Source organism: Dipodomys spectabilis, unplaced genomic scaffold (assembly GCF_019054845.1).
Source record: "Dipodomys spectabilis isolate Male_0828 unplaced genomic scaffold, ASM1905484v1 ptg000273l, whole genome shotgun sequence".
NCBI lineage: Eukaryota > Metazoa > Chordata > Mammalia > Rodentia > Heteromyidae > Dipodomys > Dipodomys spectabilis.
In genome coordinates this window covers 8,331,119-8,353,822 of record NW_024870950.1, presented here as the reverse complement: position 1 = coordinate 8,353,822, position 22,704 = coordinate 8,331,119, and the positions used below count along the sequence as shown (strand labels likewise).

Below are 22,704 nucleotides of genomic sequence, written 5' to 3'. Positions count from 1 at the left end.
AAAGTAGGAAGTAGAGCCATGACTCAAGTGGTAGAGCATGAACCATAAACAGAAAAAGCTGAGTGTGAGGCTCTGTGTTCAAATTCCAGTGGCAATGGCTCATGCCTGTAATCCCAGCTACTCAGGGGGCTTGAGTTATGAGGATCCTGGTTCAAAGCCAAACTGGGCAGGAAAGTCTATGAGACTCTTATCTCCAATAAACCACCAGAAAACTGGAAGTGGTGCTGTGGCTCAAGTGGTAGAGCATTCGCCTTGTGCTGAAGTGCTGAGAAACAGCGCCCAGACCCAGAGTTCAAGCCCTATAACCAACAACAAAAAAAAGGAAGGGAGGAAGGAAGGAAGGAAGGAAGGAAGGAAAAAAAGAAAGAAAGAAAGAAAGAAAGAAGGAAAGGGATTAATAACCTCCATCCCAAATGGACCAGATCTTAGCCTGATCGCTCTTACTACCAGAACGCTGAGGTAGCTTGGAAGTGGGTACCAGGACCCCATAGATCTCTAGGCCTCCACAATTATTCTGTGGTGCCTTATCTGTAACTTGAGACACCAAGTCCAAGGACATGTGTGTGGAGAGAGGGGCCTGGCCAGCCTCAGAGCTCAGTCCCTGCAGGAGGCCCTTGGCAAGAGCTCACTGGCCTCACGCTGGAAAGAGCCAGTTGCCCATAGTCTTGGGTTCATGCGAAAGCCTGGCCCCTGAGGAATGGGGAAATAGTAATCGTTAATGTTTACTTAGGTTATCTCACATAGTTCTTGAAACCACTCAGGGGAGCCCAAAGGGAGTTTAGATTTATTACAAAGCCTAACTGGGTTTGGTAGTTTAATTGCAGTACTTGTGAGGCTGAGATAGAACAATCAAGAGTTTATGGCTTGGGCTGGGAAGGTGGCTCAGTGGTGGAGCGCTTGCCTTGCACGCTTGAGGCCCTGGGTTCGATTCCTCAGCACCACATAAGCAAAAAGAAAAAAGCCGGAAGTGGCGCTGTGGCTCAAGTGGTAGAGCGCTAGCCTTGAGCTGAAGAGCTGAGGGACAGCGCCCAGACCCAGAGTTCAGGCCCCACGACCGGACCCCCCAAAAAAAAAAAAAAAAAAAGAGTTTATGGCTACGTGTCAAAATTCTATCTCAAAACAACAAAAACAGTGTGGCTCAAGTCAGGCACTGGTGGTTGATACCTGTAATCCTAGCTGTTCAGGAAGCTGAGATCTGATGCCCCAGGTTCAAAGCCAACCTGGGGCAGAAAAGTCAATGAGACTTTCATTTCTAATGAGTCACTACGAAACCAGAAGTAGAGGTGTGGCTCAAGTGGTAGAGTGTGAGTTAGCCTTGAACACAAAAGCTGAGAGACAGTGCCCAGAGATTGAGTTTCAGCTCCAGGACTAGCACAAAACAAAACAAAAAAACAGAACTCTTAGTTCTCTGGCCTTTGGATTATGGGATTTGTACTAGTGCCTTCTTTTTTTGTCTTCAGCTTCTCAGGCTTTTGGACTTGAACTAAGCCCTGCTACCAACTATATATCTTGTTGATTTTGGGGCTGGGAAGGTGGCTCAGTGGTAGAGCACTTGCCTTGCATACATGAGGCCCTGGGTTCGATTCCTCAGCACCACATAAGTAAAAAGAAAAAAGCCGGAAGTGGTGCTGTGGCCCAAGTGGTAGAGCGCTAGCCTTGAGCTGAAGAGCTGAGGGACAGCGCCCAGGCCCAGAGTTCAGGCCCCACGACTGGACCCAAAAAAGAAAAAAAAAAAATCAGCCTTCAGTGAATATCTCATAAATAAATAGGCGAATATCTGTTTGTCTCCATCCTGGATTACCTTATGAGCCCTAAAAAGTCAAGGACTGGCTTTTATTTATTTCTGTGTCCCTTGTGTTAAGTAGTTGACTGGGAGTGCTGAAGAAATGCTTGTTGTTTGCTGTAATGAGATGACGAATCAGGAAAGCTGTCATCCCCGAGGTAACAGACCAGGAGGTACGGGAAAACTGAACGCTGGAGGAGTCAGCTGATGGCGGCTGAATCTTAGCATCTTCAAAGGGAACATTAGACAATTCCCTGCCTCCTGATGTGTGTGGGAGGTGTCCAGCCCCACTGACGAAATGTTTTTGCCTAAAAAATATTTTGCAAACCAAGCACTAAATGGCTCTTGCCTGTAACCCTAGTTACTTAGGAGGCTGAGACCTGAGGATTGGAGTTTAAAGCCAGCCCCCGCAGGAAAGGCCTTGAGACCTTTATCTCTAATTAACCACCAAAAAGCTGGAAATGGAACTGTGGTTCAAGTGGTAAAAAAATATCAACAATGGGCTGGGAAGGTGGCTCAGTGGTAGAGCACTTGCCTTGCATGCTTGAGGCCCTGGGTTCAATTTCTCAGCACCACATAAGCAAAAAGAAAAAAGCCGGAAGTGGCACTGTGGCCCAAGTGGTAGAGCGCTAGCCTTGAGCTGAAGAGCTGAGGGACAGCGCCCAGGCCCAGAGTTCAGGCCCCACGACCGGACCCCCCCCCCAAAAAAAAAAAGAATATCGACAACAACAATAATAATCAGTGATGGCTCATACCTGTTATTCCAGCAACTTGAGAGGGAGGGATCAGGAGGGTCGTAGTTCTAGACCACTCTAGGCAAAACGTTAGTGATACCATTTCTACAAACAAGCTTAGCATGGTGTGGGGTTTCTGTCATTCCATATACACAAGAATTGCAAATAGGAGGATTGAAGTCCAGGCTGGCTTAAATAAAAAGCAAGACCTTATCTGAAAAATAACTAAAAACAAAGAAAGACTGAGGGCTTGGCTTAATTTTTTTTTTTTTTTTTGTCGGTCGTGGGGCTTGAACTCTGGGCCTGAGCACTGTCCCTCAGCTCTAGAGGCTCAAGGCTAGTGCTCTACCACTTGAGCTACAGTGCCACTTCCGGTTTTCTGGGGGTTTATTGGAGATAGGAGTTTCCCGGACTTTCCTGCCCACGCTGGCTTTGAACCTCGATCCTTAGATCTCAGCCTCCTGAGTACCTAGGATTACAGGCGTGAGCCACTGGCCCTCAGCTCAGGGCTTGGCTTAAATGGGAGAGTGCCTTCCTAGCAAGTGCAAGGTTCTGATTTCAAACCCCAGTACTGTAAACTAAGTAAGTAAATAAATAAATAATTGAATCAAATCTAATCTGTATATTTAGGAGTTTATGTTACACGTGGGATAGTAAAACTCATTTAATGACATCTCAAGGATGCATTAACTAAATATAAAATGCAAAGTATCTTATAGGACGAAAGACATTTTTTTTCTTGTCTTCTTTTGTTTTGTTTTTTTCTTTTTTTGGGGGGGGGGGGTGTTCCGGTCGTGGGGCCTGAACTCTGGGCCTGGGCGCTGTCCCTCAGCTCTTCAGCTCAAGGTTAGCACTCTACCACTTGAGCTATAGCACCACTTCTGGCTTTTTTTTTTTCTGCTTATGTGGTGCTGAGGAATTGAACCAGGGCCTCATGCATGCAAGGCAAACGCTCTACCTCTGAGCCACCTTCCCAGCCCTTCTTGTCTTCTTGACTTCTTGTTTAACTTCTGCTCTAGGCTGGTGTTTTACCACTTGAGCCACAACCTCCAGTTCTGCCTGTTTACTTGTTCATTGGGAATAAGAATCTCTCTCTCTCTCTCTGTGTCTCTCTCTCTCTCTTCTCTCCTCAAATCTTAGCTGCCTGAATATTCAGGATTCCAGGTTTGAGCTGCCAGTGCCTGGCTTGTGTTTTTTGGTTTTTGTTTTGAGTTGGGGTCTTGAGATGTTGTTCAGTCTGGCTTTGAAGCTCTTCATTCAAGCAACCTCCTGACTCTGCTTCCTAAGTGCTGGGACTACAGGCATGTACCACTGAGCCTGCATGACCCATTGTCTTAAAATAAAAATGCCTATAAATCCAGAATTATGTCAAAGTAGAAACAAACAATAGTGGCTGTGAGACAGGCTAAATGAAGAACATTAAGGCCTACAGAGCAGGAGCCAGAAACCAAGAATAAACACTATTAGTAGCTAACTTGAAATCTGTCCCTTCCCACTAGGTTATGGCCAGGGGCCATCTTCTTATCCTTGAGCTAGTGGTTTGCCTGGAGCTCTGGCTTATAGACAGCTGAGTAGATTTCTCAAGAAAAACATCTGTGGAAACTCATCTTTGGTCTGAAAGAAGATCATGTTAAAGGAAACTAAGTATCTACTAGCAATGGGCTTTTCTGTCCTAAATAAATATCTTCTAAAAGAAAATAGCTGGTAGACTTTCAAGTATTTATCAATGAAGGGAACTTAGTCTCTGGGATTTCCAAATGTATCAATTCCAAGAACATAAGATACAACTGAATGATATCAGCTGATTACTCTGCCAGAGGTGGAAACAAATAAGGTTCCACACCCCAAGCTCAGTATCTCAGCATCCCAAGTTGAGGTTCAGGCCCTTTGAAACCTCCTTGGATTAGTTTGGGTCCTAGCTCAGAAGATGGATGCATTGATTATTTTCATCATATCAAGATTTCACTGTATATGCACAAGGGGGTGAGACAGAGAGATGGGGGAGAGAGAAAGTATTTATTTTAGCATTACAATTAACAGAAGAAGAAACACATGCAATTTTATGTTTTTTGGTTTGTGTGTGTGTGTCTTTGTTTATTATTTATTTATTTTGTTGGTTATGGGGCTTGAATTCAGAGCTTGGGTGCTATCCTTCAGCTTTTGGCTCAAGGCTAGCCCTCTGCCAGTTTGAGCCATAGTGCCACTTTGGATTTTTTTTTTTTTTTTTTTTTGGTTGTGGGGCTTGAACTCTGGGCTTGGGCGCTGTCCCTGCGCTCTTCAGCTCAAGGCTAGTGCTCTACCATTTTGAACCACAGAGCTACTTTTGGCTTTCTGGTGTTTATTGGAGATAAGAGTCTCATGGACTTTCCTGCCTGGGCTGGCTTTGAACCATGATCCTCAGATCTCAGCCTCCTTAGTAGCTAGGATTAGAAGCATGGGCCACCAGTGGATTTTTTTTTTGCTCAAGGCGAGCACTCTAACACTTGAGCCACAGCACCATTTCTGGTTTTCTGGTGGTTTATTGGAAATAAGAGTCTCAAGGACTTTCCTGCCCAGGTTGGCTTCGAACCATGATCCTCAAGTCTCAGCCTCCTAACTAGCTAGGATTACAGGGGTGAGCCACTGGCACCTGGCTTTCTGGGTATTTATTGGACTCTGGTCCTGGGGCTTGAACTCTGGTCCTAGATTGGTGAGCTTTTTTTGCTCAAGGCTAGCTGAGGACCGTGGTTCAAAGCCAGACCGGGCAGGAAAGACCGTGAGACTCCTATCTCCAATAAACCACAAGAAAACTAGAAGTGGCACTGTAGCTCAAGTGGTAGAGCTCTTGCCTTGACCTGAAGAGCTGAGGGACAGCGCCCAAGCCCAGAGTTCAAGCCCCATGCCCCATGACCAACAAACAAACAAAAAAAGGCTAGCACTCTATCAATTGAGCCTCAGTTGGACTCCCACCTTTTTTGGAGGTTAATTGGAGATAAGAATCTCATAGACTCAGAGACTGCTTGGCCTCAAACTATGATCCTCAGATCTTAGCCTCCTGAGTAAGACTACAGGTATAAGCTACCAATGCCTGGCAACATTATTTCTTTAATAAGAGATTACATCTAGCTGGGCGCTCCCCTGCATAATAGCAGGGATTCAGTAAGATAAGGACTGGAGCCTTGACTCACACTATGCTGGATTGGGTTGTATTCTAGTAACTCCAATTTCCCTGGGGTTTCCTCTCCCTTTGGCTGTGAAGGATAGAGGAGTGACACCCTTCCATGTCTGGACACCTTTAATTACAGCCTCCTGGCCATGTGATGAAAGGGACAAGGACACCTGTGCGGATTAATCATTAGCCTTGGGGGAGACCAGTCTCCAGATACCCAGGAATAAAAGTCGCCAGAGAGAAAGCCTGGAGTAGTGACACCTTAGAAAGCAGCTGGGTTGGCTCTGGGCAGGGGGCTCTGTTTTCCTGGAGGGGTCTCCAGGTTCTGGCAAGGCTTGGACACATTTGTTTTCTTGATGGGGGTCTAAAAAAATCCCAAGATCTTACCTCCTGGCTTTCTCATTTTCCTTTCCCTCCTTCCTCAGTTGAAAAATAAAGAAATGGATGGGCCTGGCCACCATTTGCATTGACAGGGCAGCTAATACCCTTGGGGTAGGGGTGGGGGGGTCGTAGACCTCCCCCCCACCCCACCCCCCGCCCCCAACTCCAAGTTAAACACCCAGGACTGACTTTATTGCTCCAAGGCTTTTCTTCCTTTTGAAAGAAGTAAGGTCAGCCCTAAGTGCTCTCTTTAAAATGCAAACAGCCCTGACTTCCTGGGGCCTGCCAGCCCCAGCAAAAGTCTCCAGCTTTGTGCAGTGGGGGTGGGAAAGGGGAGGGGTGGGGGAGGCTCCCGGCCCGCTCAAGATTTTGCCTGAAACCAGGAGGGAAAGACATTGGGTAAAGTGCTGCCACTGGGGAATTTTTGCAGCGTGCTTACCAGAACCTTCGGAATTGAGCACTAGCAAAGCCACTTCTACTGCCAGGGTTTGGGGGTAGGGGTGGGGAGGGGCGCAATTGGCAGGGTCCCTGCCTAGCAAGTGGAGATCTTGTGTCTAAATTCTTTTTTTTTTGTCGGTCGTGGGGCTTGAACTCTGGGCCTGGGCGCTGTCCCTCAGCTCTTCAGCTCAAGGCGAGCGCTCTACCACTTGAGCTACAGCACCACTTCCTGTTTTCTGGTGGTTTATTGGAGATAGGAGTCTCACGGTCTCTCCTGCCTGGGCTGGCTTTGAACCGCGATCCTCAGATCTCAGCCTCCTGAGTAGCTAGGATTACAGGCGTGAGCCACCAGCGCCCGGCTTGTGTCTAAATTCTAAACCAAAGAAAGGGATGGAAGGAAGAGAGGGAGGGAGGGAGGGAAGGAAGGAGGGAAAGAAATGCTGGTAGCCCATACCTGTAATCCTAGCTTCTCAGGAGGCTGAGATCTGAAGATTTTAAATGAATAAAAAGGACTGGGAACGTGGCTAAGTGGTAGAGTGCTTGCCTTGCATGTCTGAAGCCCTGGGTTCGATTCCTCAGTACTGTTAGGATCCATCACGAGCATCCCAGGGGACCACGTGGAGGCAGGCAGGCACAGGACAAAGATTATTATAAGGTTTATTAGAGGGGCCATATATCCCCTGGAGAGGGAGCAATATGGCATCTGCCCCCATCCAGGTGAGTAGCTCTGGGACAAGTGGCATGGGCAGGTAGGTCTGGGGGGAAGAGGCAGTGGCCAAGCAGGGAGGAGCTCAGGTCTGGGTGGAGCTGAGAACCAGAGGTAGGGATAATGCTAACAAGTACCAAGTATATAAAAAAATGCCAGACTTGGCTCAAGTGGTAGAGTGCTAGTCTTAAGCAAAAGAAGCCCAGGGACAGTAGCCAGGCCCTGAGTTCAAGCCCCAGAACTGGAAAGAAGAAGGAAGAAGGAAGGAGAAGGAGAAAGAGAAGGAGAAGAAGAAGAAGAAGAGGAGGAGGAGGAGGAAAGAAAGAAAGAAAGAAAGAAAGAAAGAAAGAAAGAAAGAAAGAAAGAAAGAAAGAAAGAAAGAAAGAAAGAAAGAAAGAAAGAAAGAAAGAAGGAAAGAAAGAAAGAAAGAAGAAAGGAAAGAAAGAAAGAGAAAGAATAAAATTCAGATGTTCCTGCCGAGGCAGGCTATAAACCATGATTCTCTGATTTTAGGCTACTGAGTAGCTAGCATTATAGGCATGAACCACCAGCACCTGGTTAAAAAAAAACAAAACTTTTTTATGGAGCAACAAGAACTGGGAGAGCTGAGGTGACCAGGTTCCTCAGGCAGCCAAAGCCAGTATTATAATTTGAACTCAGGGGGCTGGGAAGGTGGCTCAGTGGTAGAGCGCTTGTCTTGCATGCATGAGCCCCTGGGTTCGATTCCTCAGCACCACATAAGCAAAAAGAAAAAAGCCGGAAGTGGCGCTGTGACTCAAGTGGTAGAGCGCTAGCCCTGAGTTGAAGAGCTGAGGGACAGTGCCCAGGCCCAGAGTTCAGGCCCCAATCGGACCTCCCCCCCCCAAAAAAAATTTGAACTCAGCACCAGTCTCTAAGACCAAAGGCCCTGAGAAGAGTAGCTAGGCAGGGACAGCACAGGCCTGCCATGCTGGCTCAGTGATCCTCACACCATGTATCCTCGATTCATTGAAGAAGAAACTGAGGCAGTGCCGCACTGTGCCCAGCCCTTTTGTCTGCAGCTGAGGATGGGGCTAGAGCCCCTTCTTGATCTTCCCTGGAGATTGGAGAAAGACTTGCAGAGAAGCTTGAAGAAGGCATGAGGCCTGACCTGTCCTTGCTCCTAACTGTCATCTAAAATCCTTTTTATCGAATTATCGGAGTATAATGGGAGGAGGAGTCAGAGAGTATGCCTGGAAGTTCCAAAACCAGGGCTTTGCTGGGGCAGAAGAAAATAAAGCCCCAAAGGCTCCCTGGGACCAGTATGAAATATGTATTTTTACATAATTGAGAGAAGAAAAATAAGCGGACCAGGCTGTCCCTTGAGGAATACGCCTTGCTCTGTATTTCCATTATCTTGTTTAATGCACAGTTGGGCGGGAGCCTTAGTGGGAAAGAAAATACGGAGCCTTCTCCCTCTGAGTCTCCTGGTGGGTTAAGAGACGGAAGGAGCCAAGATGTAGAAATCCAAAAGGCTGGGTGTGTGCTCCATTAGAAATGGAGGGGTCAGCCTGCTGGGAGAGGATGACTGAGCCTCTCTCTCTCTCTCTCTTTCTCTCTCTGCTCTCTATGAACTTTGATTCACCAGTAGCTCTGGGGTAAATAGTCCAAGTATGACCAGTCCCCAGAGTTAGGAAATAGGGATGGATTTTTCTAAAGAGCTGCATCTAGACCAAACATTTATTTACTGAGTATGTCTTTAAGTATGTAGCTAGTGATGGTTTGCGCATTAGCCCACACCAGTTGTTTCTTTTCTTTTCTTTTTTGGTTGGTCATGGGGCTTGAACTCTGGGCCTGGGCACTGTCCCTGAGCTCTTCAGCTCAAGGTGAGCGCTCTACCACTTGAGCCACAGTGCCATTTCTGGTTTTCTGGTGGTTAATTGGAGATCAAAGCTCAGAGGCTTTCCTGCATGGTCTGGCTTTGAACCGCAACCCTCAGATCTCAGTCTGCTGAATAGCTAGGATTACAGGCATGAGTCACCAATGCCCAGCTGTTTCTTTTCTTTTATTCTTTATTTCATTCTTTAACTATTCTTATTCTTTTGTTTGCCAAGGTTACCCTGCTACTGAGTGGCATTTGCATTATTTTGTTGTTTACCAGGCTTGGATGAAACGAAAAGAAGGGTTTTTGTAAGCATGTAACCAAATGGCACAGACATGAAGACCACAGATAGATAGGGAAGCTTCTTTACCTTTTTTTTTTTTTTTGGTCAGTTGGTCTTGAGGCTTGAGCTCAAAGCCCGGTGCTTCCCTGAGTTTTTTGCTCAAGGCTAGAGCTCTACCACTTTGAGCCACAGCACCACTCCAGTTTCTGGTAGTTATTTGAGATAACAGTCTCACAGATGTTCCTTCCTGGTCTGGCTTTGAACCACAATCCTCAGATCTCAGCCTCCTGAGTAGCTATAATTACAGGCATGAGTCACCAGCACTCATTTTTTTTTGTTTGTTTGTTTTTGTTTTTTACTAGTCCTGGGGCTTGAACTCAGGGCTTGAACACGGTCCCTGAGCCTCTCTGTGCTCAAGGCTAACACTCTACCATTTGAACCATAGCACCACTTCTGGCTTTTTCTCTGTATGTGGTAAGGAATCAAACCCAAGTCTTCATGCATTCTGGGCAAGCACTCTACCACTAAGCCACTTTTTTTTTTTTTTTTTTTTTTGTCATGGAACTTGAACTCTGGGCCTGGGCACTGTCTTTGCTCTCTTCAGCTCAAGGCAAGTGCTCTACTGCTTGAGCCACAGCGCCACTTCCGGCTTTTTTCTTTTTGCTTATGTGGTGCTGAGGAATGGAACCCAGGGCCACTGGCATGCAAGACAAGCGCTCTACCACTGAGCCACCTTCCCAGCCCTCACTTTTTTTTTTTATCATATATTTTATTTGAGAAGATGCTAGTGACCTATAGTGCGGCTGTGGCATTAAAAATTCCAACCTGGGAGTCAGGTGATCTTGGATCCTGGTCTTGGCTATGACATTGACTTGCTATATGACATTAAAAACTTTATCTACAAGGGCTGGGAAGAAAGTGGCTCAGTGGTAGAGCGCTTGCCTTGCATGCCTGAGGCCCTTGGTTCGATTCCTCAGCACTACATAAGCAAAAAGAAAAAAGCCAGAAGTGGCGCTGTTGCTTAAGTGGTAGAGTGCTAGTAGCCTTGAGCTGAAGAGCTGAGGGACAGTGCCCAGGCCCAGAGTTCAGGCCCCACGACCGGACCCCCCAAAAAAAATAATAAAAAAAAACTTTATCTACAAGTAATTGGACCAAATATAGGAAAAGAAAGAGATCCTCTAATGTATCTCTTCCAGTTGAGCACCTGTGGCTCACACCTGTAATCCTAGGCATTCAGAAGGCTGAGAACTAAGGATCGTGGTATGAAGCCAACCAGGGCATGAAAAATCTATGAAACTTATCTCAGTTAACCATCAAAAGGCCCGAAAATGAAGCTGTGGCTCAAGCAGTAGATTGCTAGCCTTGAGCTAAAAAGCTAAGGGACAATGTCCAGGTTCTGAGTTCAAGACCACCCTAATACACACACACACACACACACACACACACATACACACTGGTTTCTTTCTTTTTCTTTTCTTTCTCTCCTCCCTCCCCCATCCCTTCCATCCTAGGGCTTGAACTAAGGGCCTGGGCACTATCCCTGAGCTTCTTTTACTCAAGGCTAGCTCTCTACCACTTGAGCCACAGTGCCACTTCTGGCTTTTTCTGTTATGTAGTACTGTTTTTATGTAGTACTGAGGAATCAAACCCAGGGCCTCATGCATGCAAGGCACACACTACCACTAAGACACATTCCCAGCCTCAGCTCTCCTTCTGGCTTTTGCTGGTTAACTGGAGGTAAGAGTCTCATAGACTTTCCTGCCAGGGAGAACTTTGAACTGAGATCCTCAGATCTTAGCCTCCTGAGAAGTTAGGATTACAGGAATGAACTGAGGGTGTCCAGCTGGTGCCTCACATTTGTCCAGCTTTTAGACCTCTGATTGTATGGGCTCCTCACAACAATGAGACATCTGTGATCATTATTTGAGGTGGAGAAACCGAGGCTTGGAGATATGGTTCTGAGTCAGTGAATGATTTTTCTGACTCACAAACCCGTGAGGAATGGCAGTTATAAAGAGCAGATATTGAACTGGAGGCGTGGCTCGGTGGACGTGTGCCTGCTTAGCAAGCACAAAGGTTAGTGTTTAAACACCAGTAGTGCCAGGAAAAAAAAATGATACATTTTGAACTCAGGTCTTCGTGACTCGTTCGCAGGGTCGGGATTCGAACGTGGAGGAGCCATAGCCCGGGAGGGAGGGGGGGGCGCGGGGGTCAATAACCCTCCCTCCTACCCAGAGCGGACCAGTGAAGTCCCTGCCGAGGCTGGGGTGGGTGGAGCCTGTCCCGGAGCCCGCCCCTATTCCGCGGCTTGCGCCAATCATTGGCTGTGGCCCGCAGGTGCACCCTCAGCCAATCAGCGGTTCCGAGGGCGTGGCTTTCGAGGCACACCTGGGCGCCGCTGCCCTGCCTAGAAGCTTACTGGCGTCGGGAGCCGCAGAGCACCTGTGAGCACACGGAAGCCCCGGCCAGGCTGCAGCCAGTCCGGACCTCACCGGACCTCACCGGACCTCCGCCGGCGCTCGGCACCCGCCCGCCCGCCCGCCATGGGCGCTCCGTGCCGCCGCCTCTTTGCGCTCCTGCTTCTGCTGCTGCAGGTACGTCGGGTTCCCTGCCTTGGAGGAACACTTTCCGACCCCGCGCTCGGTGCCCCTCGCCCGGTTTCCCTTCATCCCCGTTTCTCTTCTTCCAAGAAAGTTTTGACTCGGGAGATCGGGAGGCTGCGCGGGGTCCGCGCGCGCGCGGCTTTCCCCCCACCCCCCGCCGGCGCCCAGGTGCGGGGAGGGCGGCGTCGCGGTGCAGGCCGGGGCCGGCCGGGGGGTGGGAAGAGGGGGACCCCAGGTGCTGCTGCATGGGCTTGGGGGAGGACCGGGGCGCGTGGAGCAGGACCGGGCTCGGCGTGTGAAAAAGGGAAGCCCCGATTCAAGTAAACGGGGGGGGGGACGGGAGTTGTGGGGCCGATCGTAGAGGTTGGGGAAGTCAAGGCACCTGCCGCGTGGGGAGGGGGTGCGTGGAATTAAGGCACCTGCTGTGCTCGTAGGACTAAGGGCGCCCTGGGCTAAGAAAGAGGGCGGAAGGCGTTCGGGGAACGGGACGGGGAAGTGGGATTGAAAGCGATCTTGTTTGGAGGAAAGTGTGGAGGCCGCGAGGAAAGAGTGGGCTGGGTCGTGGGCGGCGGGCCCGCGGCCCCCTCGGTGGGAGTTCCTGGGGGAGGTGGGGGCAGGTTTCGGGGTGGGAGCGGCTGACGTCGCTGTCTGCCCCGGGATGGGGGGCGGGGGGAGCGGATTCCCATAGTCCCGACGCCCGGGGCGAGGGAGGCGCGGCCCTGTTGGTTTCGGTGTGGGTAGGAGGGAACCCCCCCCCGCAAGTCACCTGGCTCTGTACCTTTCCCCCTCTCCCCCGCTAGGTCTCTGCGAGTCTCTGCCAGGAGCCCGGGCCCTGCTACCCTGGCTTTGGTGCCGAGAGCTACACGTTCCTGGTTCCCCGCTGGCATCTGGAGAGAGGCCACGTCCTGGGCAGAGGTGAGGGCGGGGCGCCGGTGTGTCCGGGCGGGGTGAGGTGGGGTAGGGGAAGGGGCCTGGAAGTTGGTCACCCGGACGCTTGGATTGGAGTGCGCTCGCCTCCCGCTGAATCCAACGACGGCTCCTTGGAATTTACACAGATTTGTTGCTGTTGTTGTTTGGGGGGGGGGGGGGGTGTCTAAACTTTGGCGGGTGTGGTTGAGATCGCCCTGTCTGGACAGCTGAGCTGTAAAGGGGCAAAGGTGGGTGAGAACACTGCCAGGTCATCCCTACCCCTGGTAGGATCCTGGCCGCGTAGATTGCAAAACCTGTTGGGTGGAACCGTGGGACGGGAGCGTCCTGTGTTTCATCGATGATGGGAGAAACTCAAAGCAGGAGTCCACTTGTTCCAGGGTCATGTAACTGGGCGGATCAGGCTGCTGGGGCCCCTTTGTGTACTCTGGGGGTGGGGGTGGGGTGTTCGCCGAGAAACCTGCTCTTGGTTACCAGGACTGTGGCTTTTATTCATAGAGATGGAAACATTTTGATATAGGTACTATTTCACCAAAGAATAATGACAAGTTTTTTTTTTTTTTTTTTTAAGCAGAAAAGCTCTGACTCAGGTTGAAAATGCATACAAACACTCAATGTATTTCAGGCCTTATCACAGTGATAATCTAGAGTTTTCTTTGTTCCACTTCACTGTTGGGAAGTACCAGGAGCTAGGGAAGGGACTAGTATCTTGTCTGGATGCATTCATTCCCAGGTGCTTACTTTTGTATCAAAATCTTTATTTCTGATGCTGGGGTAAGTATCAGAACAATGAAAGGTACTTTAAAAAAAAAAAAAAAAAAAAAAAGGAGAGGGGCTGGGAAGGTGGCTCAGTGGTAGAGTGTTTGCTTTCCATGCATGAGGCCCTGGGTTCGATTCCTCAGCACCACATAAGCAGAAAAAGCCAGAAGTGGCGCTGTGGCTCAAGTGGTAGAGTGCTAGTCTTGAGCTGAAGAGCTGAGGGACAGCACCCAGGCCCAGAGTTCAAGCCCCACGACCGACATAAAAACAACAACAACAAAAAAAAAACAACCCTTACATTTACACACACACTCTGGGAACTTCCTGATCTGTTTCTTCTTCTAGCCTTTGGCCATATGAGAAATCAGTGTGGTCACATCTTGGTGTTGGATAAAATTTTGTTTTGAACATGGGAAGTTGTTCCAGCATTGGGGATTGTGCTTTACTGATGTTGAAGCTTGACTGATTAACTCTGAGACTAGGCTGTGCCCTGTGGGATCTGAAAGGCAGTGTTATCCTGTCTGCCCAACACTGGAATGGTCAGTGATTTCTCAGCCAGTTTCTCTCTACTCTGCTTTATATTGGCTGGCCCAGGAGTAAGCTGAGACATGGAGACAGGGACATTCCAGCCCAGCCCTTCTAATCCTATGTGCTGGCAGGTTGTCCTAGGGTCCCCTTAGGAGAGTAGGCTGTGGGACACAGGCAAGTGAGGGGAAAGGTACAGAGCCAGGTAGGGCGGTCTGGGCTATTTTGAAGGGCATCAGTGGGTAGTGACAAGCAGTCTGTAGAAAGAGGCCATGTTGGCCCAGGTGAAGGAGTAGGGTAGGGCTAGAAAGGGGAGTGTGTGTGTGAGGGTATGTTGGAAGTGTCTCTGTAAGTGATGGGTACTTTGTCTTCCAGGTGCCAGGACATTTGGTAGTATCCAAGGTGGGGTTAGCCTGTTTTTTGTTTTGTCCTGGGTGGTGCTCTAGGGATCAGAACCAGCCAGGGTGTCAAGCATGCTACCAGGTGCTCCTCTCTCTACTGCTTTGGTTTTTACTTTGCCCATCTAAGCTTTTGTGTCTGATGAATATTCACATAATATTTTATTAAGAATAACAACTAGTATTCACTTTGCTTCCCCCTTCCCCCCCACATCTGGGGTAAGCTGGGGTAAGTCATATTTTACCTGAGTCCATCTTTACACATCCTCCAGAGGATGGATACCGAGAGACATAAAGTGATTTTCTAATTTGCCAAAGGATCGGCAATTAGTCATTTACTTCCTCTTTCCTTTTAATTATCTAAAGGGGGGGAGGGAAGGAGGAAGGAAGGAAGGAAAAGGAGGGAGTTTGGGAAATTAGTGTCCATTGTGAAATAGAGGACCCAGGTGTTGATGGAAGGGGCCTCTGAGAGCAGGTGGTGGAAATGGAGCAGTTCCTGGTGGAGGCATGGCCTGAAGCTAGTGGCTTGGGCTAGAGAAGCGGCCTCCACAGGGCATCCCACAAGTCTGGGTGTCTATGTGGCTAGTTGTAGTTCCTTTAAGTCTATAGCTCGCCCCAACAAATTTCTTCCTTTTTGGGGGGGGGGGGTCCAGTAGTGGGGCCTGAACTCTGGGCCTGGGCGCTGTCCCTCAGCTCAAAGCTAGCGCTCTACCACTTGAGCCACAGTGCCACTTCTGGCTTTTTTCTTTTTGCTTATGGGGTGCTGAGGAATCGAACCTAGGGCCTCAGGCATGCAAGGCAAGCGCTCTACCACTGAGCCACCTTCCCAGGCCCTCCTCCACCCCCCCCCCCCAACAAATTTCTTGACATTGAACTTTTCTTGGTCTTTCTGCCCTGTGGGCTCTCCTTGGGCCTATTGAATGAAAACACTCTAGGACAGACGTGTTCTTCAGCCAAAATCACACATTTGATGTCAGGAATTGGCTTTGAGATTTAACTAGGCTAGATTTTAGGAAGGTGGCCGCACTCTTTGGATGGTCAGGGGAAATGTGACAGGGAGGAAGGTGACATTGGTACCAGGTTTAGCTGTAGGCTTTCATGGAAAATTTGCTGCCTGAGAGTTTGAAAACGAGGAACCTGCCTCCCAGGCCTCAAGTTCAAATCCCAGTGCATACATGCAAGCACGTGCACGTGTACACACAATAACACAGCACAGGTAGCTGAAGGGCCACAAGTAGTGTTTGGGCTGAACTAAGAGGACTCTGGGATGATTCCTTTGCTTAATGAATGACTGCAGTTTTGGTTTCTTGTTTATTCTCTTGGTTTTTCTTCAGTTTCTGGAGCAGAGACTATTTAAAAAAAAAAAAAAGCACAAGCTGTGAGTGGCTCATACCTATAATCTAGCACTTTGGAGGCTGAGGTCTCCTGATCATGAGTTCTAGGTCAGCCTGGGCTACTTAGGGAGACCTTGTCACAACAGCATAGACCAACAGCTTCACTATAAAGTGATTCTTTAGAGGTATTGATCATTTTCGTTTTTCTTTGCCCAGACAGGCTGGAGAAGGCAGGTTAATAGACAATTTGGGAACTCGGAGGTCTTAACCTAAAAACTGAGGATTTTTAAAAAATTTTTTCTTTTCCTACAATCTGATTTCAGACACACAGGACCCAGATTTTTGGCTCAGTCTTTTGACTGCTTGATGGTTGAGCTGGCTCACAGGTGTGGATTAAACCCTCTCCCCGCACCCTGCCTCCCTTCTTAAAGGCTGTGTTGAAAGCGGGTGTGAATGGCACACAGGCCCCTTAATTCAGCTGAAGTTGACAAAGTCCAACAGGGAAACCTGCCCTGGGATCACCTTACACCATCAGTCTCCACTCTGTACCCTCAGACTTCTACTCCATCTCCCCAGTCACGGGTGTCTGTGTCAGGGTTGATGCATAGTTTCTCAGGAAAGGAGACATTGGGCTATACTCCCACCCCTCACCCTGGGTTTCCTTCTACAGTGCTGGACACACACAATCCCAGGCCCTGCAAGGCCATTTAAGGAAAGGCGGCGGCTGCTTGCAGCCAGGTGGCTATGAAAATCCCTGTTTGCTATCTGGGCCTTTCATTGGTCCAACCTTTTCTTCTAAAAGACTCACCTTGGTGTCTGTTACACGCTGTCTTCCAAGCGCAGCCTCAGATAAGCCAGACGCTAAGCAATCACCTCCCACATCTTCCAGAATCTGCCAAAACCCTAAAATCCCCGAGAGGCACCTGCCACAGTCCAGACGGTTTCTACTCTGTTGTGCCCGCCCTCCCGCTCCTGTCAGAGCTTGAGGCTTTCCAAAGGAGAATGAAGTCAGTATAGTTTACGGTAGTTCAGTGAGCATATGCAGGTTTGAGGTGTAACTACTAGCCAAGTGACTTGGCATTTACCACTTCACTGCTGTGAGGCCCAGTTTCCTCATCTGTAAAATGGGTGTTGTCTTTGTGTGTGTGTGTGTGTGGGGGGGGGGGGTGTCTTGGGGCTTGAACTCAGGGCTAGGGTACTGCCCTGAGCTGTTTTGCTCAAGGCTAGTACTTTACCACTTGAGCCATAGAGCCCCACTTCCTGCTTTTTTGAGTAGATTATTGGAGATAAGAGTCTCATGGACTTTCCTGCCTGAGGCTGGCTTCATTCAAACCCCGATCCTTAGATCTCAGCCTCCTGAGCAGCTAGAATTGCAGGTGTGAGCCACCAGTGCCTGGCTTGGGTTGTCTTCATCTAGCTAAGATTTGGGGCATTTGGGGGGTGAAAGGATCCATGAAAGGATCCATCACATCCATGCCAGGGGACCATGCAGAGGAGGTAGGCAGGCACAGGAGAAAGATTATTGCAAAGTTTATTAGAGGAGCCATATTTCCCCTGGAGAGAGAGAGAGCACATGGCAGCCTCCCCTATAGGTAGCAGCAGGGTCTGGGGGGTTAGGAAGTGAGGTAGATGGGAGTTCAGGTGGGTCTGGGTGGAGAGAGGGAGGGGCCAGCTGTAAGGTGGGAATACCAGGGCAGGGAGGAGCTCAGATCTGGGTTGAGCTGAGGACCAAAAGTGGGCATCATGCTTACAGAGGGTCCACATTCATTTAAGTTGACAAAGCCAGTGCCTATTTTATATTAACAGTAGGCTTAGGTAGATCCTCGGGTTAAGAATGAATAAAGAAGCTATGGCCAAAGTGGTGCTGTAGCTCAAGTGGTAGAGTGCTAGCCTTGAGCTGAAAAGCTGAGGGAAAGCGCTCAGGCCCAGAGTTCAAGCCCCACTACTGACGACAACAACAACAACAACAACAAAAAGATATGGCCAAACATAAGTGCAGCTTAGAGTGAATTCAAAGAAAGCATAAAAAAAAATCATTAAGTAAGGCTCACCCCTGTAATGTCAGCACTCAGGAATCTGAGGTAGGAAGATCAAGTTAAAGGCTGGCATGGGCAACATCACGAGACCCTGTCTCAAAAAAATAAATAAAGGGAAGATCATTAAATGATGGCTAGTATTTATAGAGCTATAGTAAGCACCCATCTTGTTTTGAGCAAATGAGTAGCCTGGTGAATAAATATTTCCTGCTTTGTCCTTAAACTCTGCTCTGTGGTCTCAGTGTCCCTGGAGGTTAATTGGAAAAGAGCAGGAAGAGTTGGTTTGTTGGAAGGTTCTTACTTGCTTGGAGGGGCTCTGAAAAGCTCTGTGTCCTTAGGCAAACTAGTTTATGGAGGCCAGAGAAGGGAGACCTCAACCCTGAATGCCATTTGTAAGTCATGGTTGTGTGTGTGTGTGTGTGTGTGTGTGTTGTTGTTGTTGTTGTTGTTTATCTTTGATAAATTAGAAAGGAATTGATGGCTGGGCACTGGTGGCTCATGCCTGTAATCCTAGCTGCTCAGGAGGCTGAGATCTGAGGATCGAAGTTCAAAGCCAGACAGGTGAGGGAAGTACAATGAGACTCTTAACTGGAGAGTTAACTAACAGAAAACCGGAAGGGGTGCTGTGGCTCAAAGTGGTAGAGCACTAGCCTTGAGCAAAAGAGCTCAGGCCCTCAGTTCAAGCCCCATGACAGATTGAAAAAAAGAAATTGAAGGTCCCCTCCCAACAGCTGCCCCCTTGTCGGTTTCGTTTTCTTGTCTTCCTCCTCCTCCCCTTCCCCTTCCTCTTCCTCTTCCTCTTCTTCTTCCTCCTCCTCTTCCTCCTTTTTTTTTTTTTTTTTGCCAGTCCTGGGGCTTGAACTCAAGGCCTGGGCACTGTCCCTGATGAGCTTCTTTTTGCTCAAGGCTAGCACCCTACCACTTGAACTTCTGGCTTTTTCTGTTTATGTGGTTCTGAGGAATTGAACCCAGGGCTTCATGCATGCTAGGCACGCACTCTACAACTAAGCCACATTCCCAGCCCCTGCCCCTCTTTTGGTAAGTTTCCCTTTACCTTTCTTTTTTTTTTTTAAATCGGTTGTAGGTCTTGAACTCTGGGCCTGGGCACTGACCCTCAGCTCTTCAGCTCAAGGCACAGTGCCACTTCTGGTTTTCAGGTGGTTAATTAGAGATAAGAGTCTCATGGACTTTCTTCCCGGGCTGGCTTTGAACCATGATTCTCAGATCTTAGCCTCCTGAGTAGCTAGGATTACAGGCATAAACCACTGGCACCTGGCTTCCTTTTACCTTTTATATTCCCAGCTTATGTTTGCTACAGTTGGTAAGATGTTGGATGGATTTTCAGTGTGTCAGTTCCTGGAAGAATTACTGGGAAATGTCTGTATTTGAAACTCTAGGAGTGACGAGTGGTAGAGTGCTTAGTAAGTGTGAGGCTTCTGTTTTCTCTCCTGGTTGGAAAGTTCCCCATTTGCTTTCCCCTGCTCAGCAAACCAGCCAAACCAGTTTCCTCACTCTCCCAACAGCTCTTGTGTTAAGCAAACACTGCTGAGCTAACACAACCAGTACCGCCCTGCACCCTGTGCCTTTGTTGGAAAGGGAGAGTCTGTGCCTTTTCCTTGCTGGCCACCAGGCCACATACATGCACAGGGCAGCTCTGGTGTGGGTTCGCTGCGGACTGAGGTGGGGAAGTTAGATTGGCTTAGTTGGTCAGTGCTGCCTGGTTTTGAGAAGTGTTTCATCATATACAAGGATGCTGTTCTGCTTTCCTATTGCCAGAATGCTGTGGCTCACAATCTGGGTGAGGAACAAGTCACCTGGGAGGTTTCACAAGTGCATACTCACCCTCCTGTAAATTCTTTAACTTTTTTCTTTTTTTTCTTGCCAGTCCTGGGGCTTGAACTCAGGGCCTGGGCACTGTCTCTGAGCTTCTTTTTGCTCAAGGCTAGCACTCTACCACTTGAGCCATAGCAATACTTGGGCTTTTTCTGTTTCTGTGGTACTGAGGAATGGAACCCAGGGCTTCATGCGTGCCAGGCGAGCACTCTACCACTAAGCCACGTTCCTAGCCATCCTGTAAATTCTTAATCCTGATCTCTGAGGGCTTTCTGTTTTGGACTTAGCTTTTTGTTTTTAAGGAATTATCATTCATTAGTTGTTCTTTGGAGTTATTTATTGTGACATTTCCATCTATCCATATAACATACCTCATCAAATTCCTATCTCAGCCAAGTGCTGGTGGCTCATGCCTGTAATCTTAGCTATTCAGGAGGCTGAGATCTGAGAAGCTCAGTTCAAAGCCAGCCAGGGCTGGAAACTCCATGAGACTTTTTTTTTTCCCCTGGTCCTGGGGCTTAAACTCTGAGCCTGGGTACGGTCCCTGAGCTTCTTTTGCTTAAGGCTAGCACTCTACCACTTGCCACAGCACCACTTCCTGCTTTTTCTGGGATTAATTGGAGATAAGAGTCTCACATACTGTCCAGCCTAGGCTGGCTTTAAACTTCGATTCTCAGATCTCAGCCTCCTGAGTAGCTAATATTACAGGCATGAGCCACCAGCACCTGGCTGGTGGCTCTAAGTGGTAATGGGCTAGCCTTGAGCGAAGTAGCTCAGGGCCAATGCCCAGGCCTGAGTTTAAGCCTCATGACCTACAAAACAAAATCAAAAGCAAAAAACAAAAACACCTAACTCTTCTCTCCCTCCCCCTTAAACCAATTTCCACAGGTTTCACTGTTCTATTTTCATACTTCAACCATATTCACCCTCTTTCACCCCCACCCCACCCTCCAATATGGCCTAGTTTACTGATTCTCCCCCCTTCCCCTCCATTTTAAAGCACAGAATAATTTTGCAAAGGGGTTTCACCGTAATAATTTGTACATGCGCGTATTATAATTTAGTCAGATTCACCTCATCTATTGCTTTGTCTTTCCTGGTCCAGTCTCCACAATCCTGCTATTACTCAGTAGCTGTTGGTGAGTTTTCCTTATGCTATCTCTATACCTTTGTTTGAGACTGGGTCTCTCTGTCAGTCTGGAAGCAAGACTGACCTCCAGCTCTCCTCCTGCCTCTTTCCTCAGTGCCTGCCACCCATTCTTTGCCCTGGAAAACCCCAGGGTTTAGGTCACAGGTATTTGATGAGTAAATACCCGGTGCCAGCTAGGTGTGGGCCTCTGGTGGCCAGCCAAAGATCCAAGGGCGCCTTTGACCAGAAGGAATAAAGTGACCATGTCCCTCTGAGTGTTCTGAGGACACACAGTTGAATGGATGGGGTGGAGATGGGCCACCCAGAGAAGCAGGCTGTGTACCCCAGACTTAGATCCAGCCTCTGCCCCAGGTAGATTCCAGAAAAGTCTATGAACAGAGACCCTTCGTCAGATCATTTCTGTATACTGTGAAAGGCACATCTAGTGTTGTGCGTGTGAGCATGTGCGTGCTGGCCAGTAGTGGGGACTGAACTCAGGACCTCTCACTTAGCCTTTTTATCTCAAGGCTGACATTCTAGCTCTACTTCCTACTTTTTGCTGGTTAATTTGTCTGGATAGATACTGAGAGGGAAAGGGACTCCAAGGAAAGGAAATGGATTTCCAATAATTCATCCCCAAAGAAAGGATCTGGATCTGGGCCTTCCTAGACCAGGAGAGAGAGGGTCAGGTCCTCTGCTCACTTAGTAGGCAGAGTTTAATTTGAATAAAAGAGTACAAAAATATTTCTTCTCAGAAGCTGGGTGTGGTGATGGCTGCTTGTCATTCCAGCACTTGGAAGGTAGGGGCAGAAAGATCTACGTAGATAGTGAAGAAAAGTTTAAATATGGCTCAGAGTGAAAACTCTCTGTTCAGACCAGGTGAAAACCCAGCTCTTTCCCAAGGCGCAGGTAACAAGTAATTTCTGTTACCTGACTGTATTTGTTGTGTATTCCTTCCAGGGTTTCCTTGTAGAAATAACAAAGTTCGTCTTGGGGTGTGGTTCGGTGGTAGAGTGCTTGCCTACCATGCACGGTGCCCTGGGCTCCATTCCAGCACCAAAGAAAAGCAAACACAAAACCTTTATCCATCTCTCCATGGTGCCTAGACTTTGCAGGTCTCCTTCACCCCTGTCTCCTACCCCTGCCTACCTCCCAAACTGACTTTTGCATCTCCCTAATTTTAATTGTGAAATTAAAGTTCAGTCTTATTTATCTAGCTATTTTTGACCTGTTCTCCTTCCCTCCCCCTTCCCTTCCCCCCTCCCCCCTTTTTTTGTTGGTCATGGAGCTTGAACTCTGGGCTTGAGCACTGTCCCTCAACTCTTCAGCTCAAGGCTAGCGCTCTGTCGCCTGACCCACAGCCCCACTTCCGGTTTTCTGAGTGGTTTATTGGAGATAAGAGTCTCACAGACTTTCCTGCCCGGACTGGCTTTGAACCCCGATCCTCAGATCTCAGCCTCCTGAGTAACTAGGATTACAGGCCTGAGCCACTGGCACCCAGCTTCCCTCCCCCCTTTTTTTGGTGCCTATACCGAGGCTTGAACTCAGGACCTGGACATTATGCCTTAGCTTTGTTTGTTCAATGCTGGCACTCTAGTTGAGCCACACTTCTGCTTCCAGCTTTTTGGTGGCTAGTTGGAGATAAGAGTCTCATAGATTTTTCTGCTCAGACTGTCTTCGAACCTTGACCCTTAGATCTGAGCCTTTTGAGTGTCTAGGGTTGCAGGTGTGATCTACTGGCACCTGGCTCTTCTTTTTTCTTTTTCTTCTCTCTCTCTCTCTTTCTTTCTTTCCTTCTTTCTTTCTTGCTTTCTTGAGGCAGATTGTCATTGTATAGATCAAGCTGA

General features: G+C 48.5%; 1 protein-coding gene across 1 annotated transcript in view; it reads left to right on the top strand.

The window, feature by feature from the left end:
* The first annotated feature begins 11,783 nt into the window (after positions 1-11,783).
* Cdh1 (cadherin 1) overlaps positions 11,784-22,704 on the top strand; it is a 73,901-nt gene continuing 62,980 nt past the window's right edge. The window contains exons 1-2 of the mRNA XM_042700646.1: positions 11,784-11,907; positions 12,717-12,831. Of these exons, the coding sequence (XP_042556580.1) occupies positions 11,857-11,907; positions 12,717-12,831 (166 nt within the window). The 5' untranslated portion in view covers positions 11,784-11,856. The remainder of the gene's footprint in view (positions 11,908-12,716; positions 12,832-22,704) is intronic.